Source organism: Nelusetta ayraudi, unplaced genomic scaffold, assembly GCF_046127955.1.
Source record: "Nelusetta ayraudi isolate G7.1 ecotype Tasmania unplaced genomic scaffold, CSIRO-AGI_Nayr_v1 ptg000007l, whole genome shotgun sequence".
In the NCBI taxonomy this organism is placed as follows: domain Eukaryota; kingdom Metazoa; phylum Chordata; class Actinopteri; order Tetraodontiformes; family Monacanthidae; genus Nelusetta; species Nelusetta ayraudi.
In genome coordinates, this window is record NW_027466057.1 from 1250330 (window position 1) to 1255000 (window position 4671).

A 4671-nucleotide genomic window follows, 5' to 3' on the forward strand; every position below is an offset into this window, starting at 1 on the left:
CCCATCAGCAGGTCAGTGCAACGTTCAGACGACTTAATTTTCACCTGCTCTGCACAGCTTTAACTCAAGTCCCTGTCAGGAGCCTCACTGTGGCAATTATTGCCATTGATTAACTTTCAATCAGCCCCTAATTCGCACCTTCTCCCACGATCGATGGAAGCATCGTGCTGAACACTCTTTACACACACTTTAAAAAATAAAAATAAAAAAACAGCACCACCTCTAATCAATAACCTCTGGACAGTAAAACGCGAACTGCCAGCAGATGCTGCAGCCTTCTCGCAAGGCTACCACTCCCTCTAGTGGTGTGATATACCGCCGCAACAATTGTGCATGATAGGGGGGCGGGGGGAACACGGACTCTTGCAGCACGTTTACACTGGGTTCCACCTCTCAGAGAGTCCCAGTCTGGAGAGCTGAGCCAGGATTTGTGTTCAGGGTGTGAGTGGTGGTTTGGAGGGCCAGCAGTGATTCACACCGTGGCAGAGTGAGTAATGGTAGCAAAGTCATGCACCAGTGCCTTTATGAGGCACTTACTCCCCCCTCCTGCTTCCCAGTACTTAAGGCTGTAGATCATGTGTTTCAGCAGCTCCTGCCACACGAGCTGCCGCCCCGCCTATCACCACCGCCCTCATCATTAATAGGAAGATTGAAGCACCAACTGGGAGGTTAAGTGGGAGACGATAAAGATATATTATGTATATATGGGTGCATTTTGTAAATTTGACAAAGCAATACCAGATAGAAATGACGGGTGTTACAGTATGTCTATCATTTATGTTTCTTTTTTGTTGTTTGGTTTTGTTGGGGAAATTGAAATTCAACTGCGCTGAATTGTGGGTGAACTTTAAAACCAAGTCAAACAAAAGAGGGAAATACAATCCTGAAGTTAATCCTGCTAGAAGTTTAATTATTATGGAAACACTCCAACGGCTAATTTAAGGTCACAGTGAATGAGTTATGAGTTGAACAGCTCATTGAAAGAAGGCACACGCTCCTGTGAAACTAGTCCAGCTTGCGCAAAAATAAAACTGTAATATCCTGATTTGTCAAAGAACTGTTTAATTCAGACATAATATCAACAACATGAAGGAAATGGAAGCATGCACATCAGGTAAATTGTGCAAAACGTATTTGCGTCAATGGTTGTGGACTCCATGGCCAAACGTGTTCTATTAAATTTTAAGCAAAACCTTACAGTGTGCCCCGTGACCCTGAATAGGAATAAGCGGGTATAGAAGATGAATGAATGAACCTTACAGTGTCACCACTGGATGTCCAATAATGACTTTTAAAGAGAATTGAAGGCTCCACATGTTGATAGCGTGATAAGAGATTTGACAGCAGTGTGATGAGAGCATTGTTCAAAAATACAGTGGGGAGAAAAAACTGAGAACAACCCTTTAAGCATTTGGCAGCGTCTCTTTATTAAATCCATGTGAGTAAAACACAGAGACGCGACAAGAAGAAGTGAGAACACCAATCAAAAAGCACAACTTTCAACGATACTGTTAAATAAAAGGTTTGAAAGTACTTATAAAAGTGACACTATGCATATGTGTGCACATATATATTTATATATATTAAATTATTTCAATAATAAAAGCAATTAGAGAGAGGAATACAAGCACAATCACAATTAGGCAACTGGAACGTTTCAGTGTGAATTCTATGGTGCTGGCTGTGCAAGAGAAGGTAGTTGGTGGATTGCGTCCCTACTGCTGTTAAAAAATTAAAAACTTTGATTTGAAAGAGAAAGGGAAAAAAAAGAATAAGATACATCTTGATAGCGAGCGTGAAGAAGCCAAACAAACCAGTGTCAGCGTGACAATAATCACACAGATGTGAGATAAATAGGAACAAACACCTTGTAATTCAGCGCGGACGTGATAAAAATGACTGAGCCGCGTTGACAGAAAATGAAATTGTCGCTCCATTATTATATCCCACTCTGTTGGAGCAGGTTAGCTCTCCAAATATTGAGGTTATAGCATGTGATTAATGACAGGTTTAAAAAGTCTGAGTGAGGGTCAAATGTCACCGCCGCTGAAATCTTCCCTTCAGTCGTTCGTAGATGCTGTTGATGAACAGTGTGCGAGTTTCTCCTGTAATACTGCTCTGACGCACTTTGAAATGAAGGACTGAACTGCAAATTGATGCGGCGTCTTTCTCCAAGATCGCAGCAGGAGAACAAGAGAATTCAAAATTGCCAAAACAAACACTCGGTTTTATTGATGTTCTGGCGCGTTTTAGTGGGGTTTTTTTGTATCTAATTTGGTTTCTCACTGTGCTGTACATGTGTGTGTGTGTTTGACATTTGCGTAACACAGATTACGGAGAGGGTACAAAATGTGCGCGTTGGTGAGAGGAACTTCTGTAGCTCAACAATGCAAAATTTATAAAGCACATTACACCCAGTAAGCACGTCTGAGCTCCTGACGTGGGTGAAGCGGGTCGACTGACCGGGTCTGGCGAGATGCAACATTCTGAAGCTGGAGGCTCCTCCCTTTTCCCGGACGCACCAAAATACATGAACTATAATACCAACGCTGTGTTAAGCATTGCTAACAAAGTGTGTTCATACTGTGTGTAAACTAAAATGAATTGGGAAAAAAAAACAAACAGAATGTGGAATCCTCGTCCTGTACAGCAACTGGTGATTGTTGATCCCACCCCCCCTGCAGGGTTTTGGCAGTGGTCTAACACTTATGCTTCATGGCAAGCTGGAAGAGATCAGAGTGGGGAGGAGGTAGAGAAATTTGACTATTTTAAGAAGAGCCCATATAAAACCATTTTGAACAGAACAGAGATGTGACAGGGAGAACAGGAAGGTTGTAAAGGGAACACTTGGTTTGTCTTTGATCGAGAATGAGTGACCACTGTCAACCTGGTTAGTAAAGGACAGTAAGCAGTGTGGCTGTAGTCCTGTTCCAGTGGACCAGGACCACCAACCTAACCTACAATAAACTACTGACTGACTGACGAAATGTTGCACGCAGACACACACACACACACTCCAAACAAAGCATGCTGTTGCCGAGTGACATGCGCAAATTGAACAAGTGGGGGCAGTAGAGCGTCACTCCAGAGCCAGAGGTTTTGATTAAAAGTGAGCAAAGCTGAAGCAGAAGCTGCTTTCAAAAAAATGGAAAGACAGAGGAGCAGAAATTGGATTTCAAGAGTGAACGAGAAGGCGAAATAAGTCAAGGTGACCTTCTCTCAAGTACAACGTTTTGAAAATCGACCGTGTGCAGTGGTCCTTTAAAAGCATGTTTAAAAAGGTTTTTGTTTGTGTTTTTTCATAGCAGCCTGTTATGCCAAACTTTGATGAAAAAAAAAAAAGAAGCAGAGCCAAAAAAAAAACCCTGCAGACTGAAACTTCAGAAATAAGGATTAGATGCAGAGAGACTGCAGCTGGAGAAATAAAATTAAAGTGTTATATGCGGGTGGGTTTTGGATGAGACACTGGATTAAAACTGAATTTTGTTTTGCACCGGACAAAGACCACAATCCTTTTTTTTTTTTATTGTGATGGAGCAACTTGAGAAAAAGGTTCTGCTCCACTGCCAGCTGCCTTTATCACTCGGTGATTCAAATAAATATACAATTCAAACAAATAAATAAAAAAAGACCGACAGCAAAGTAACAAGTGAACCTTAAAGAAGCTAATATTGAGAAATGAAAAACAGAAGCACATGGATTAGTCTCAGTGGGGGGTCCTGGACTCCGCCGCCACCCCACCGTCCCCCACCCCCGATAATACCAGCGCCAAGTCATTTCTCTGCACTTATCACACTTGTTGGAATTCATCACAGTGGGAAAGCTCATCTATTAGCAGCTAGAAAGCCACGCAAGCCATGCAGGGGATTAGTTATCTTTTTTGGTGGGAGAGGTGGCGGGTAGGGGGGTATGTTTATCAGCACAAACACGGTACAGCAGCAGAGGAAGGCACGGCTGCGCAACACAACGAGCAGAGACAAACACACACTCAGTCAGGTGCACTCTTAGCGTAGCAATTTCCTTCTTGCGTTATTAGTATTATTCACTTATTTATATATTTAAACCTTGAGCTTTGTAGCCTTGCCATCGCCATCACGCTAATGGCCTCTTTAAGCAGCATGCAATTAGTTCTCCACGCAAACAAGAAATATGAGCTAGATGGAGAATGATGGAACATCCCACAGAGAGAGTAAATGAGGGGGAAAAAAAGCATTATCCTGGAAAGCAGAGAGCCTGCGCTGCTGCTGCTGAGAGGCTGAAGTCACGATGAAGCAACTCTTACAAATATCCTCAGGTCTTAAGGCAAACGTTTGATCTTTCAGCTGCAGTAATAACGCTTTCACATTAGGGCCGGAGCACTGAACTGCAAACACCCCGGGGGGGGGGAGGCTGCACTTTGCACCCCGCCACCCCACAGCCCTGACTCACCTTGTGCGCCGTGACGGCGAACTGCTCAGCGCTGTTCATCATCTCGGCCGTCTTGTCTTCGGCCCGACCTAATCGCTCGCCGCGCTCGTTCAGAGCCTGGCTGGCCTTCTGCACGGCGCTGGTCACGCTGTCGGCGGCCGAGTGCAGGATACTGTTACCTGAAGATGAGGAGACAAGCCGGGAGAAGCCAAAGAGGAGAAGAGGAGGAGGAGATGAGGAGAAGAAAGACAAAAGAGGTTTCGG

At 43.9% G+C, this 4671-nt stretch overlaps 1 protein-coding gene across 2 annotated transcripts in view; it reads right to left on the reverse strand.

Annotated features, from left to right (window-relative positions):
* Nucleotides 1–1045: 1045 nt before the first annotated feature.
* The window catches only part of stxbp6 (syntaxin binding protein 6 (amisyn)), a 39768-nt gene continuing 36142 nt past the window's right edge, over nt 1046–4671 (reverse strand). For both annotated transcript variants that reach the window (XM_076017698.1, XM_076017699.1), the window contains exons 5-7: nt 4429–4586; nt 1256–2723; nt 1046–1193 (exon numbers count right to left, since the gene is read on the reverse strand). In XM_076017698.1, coding sequence (XP_075873813.1) covers nt 2700–2723; nt 4429–4586 — 182 coding nt within the window. In that variant the 3' untranslated portion in view covers nt 1046–1193; nt 1256–2699. The remainder of the gene's footprint in view (nt 1194–1255; nt 2724–4428; nt 4587–4671) is intronic.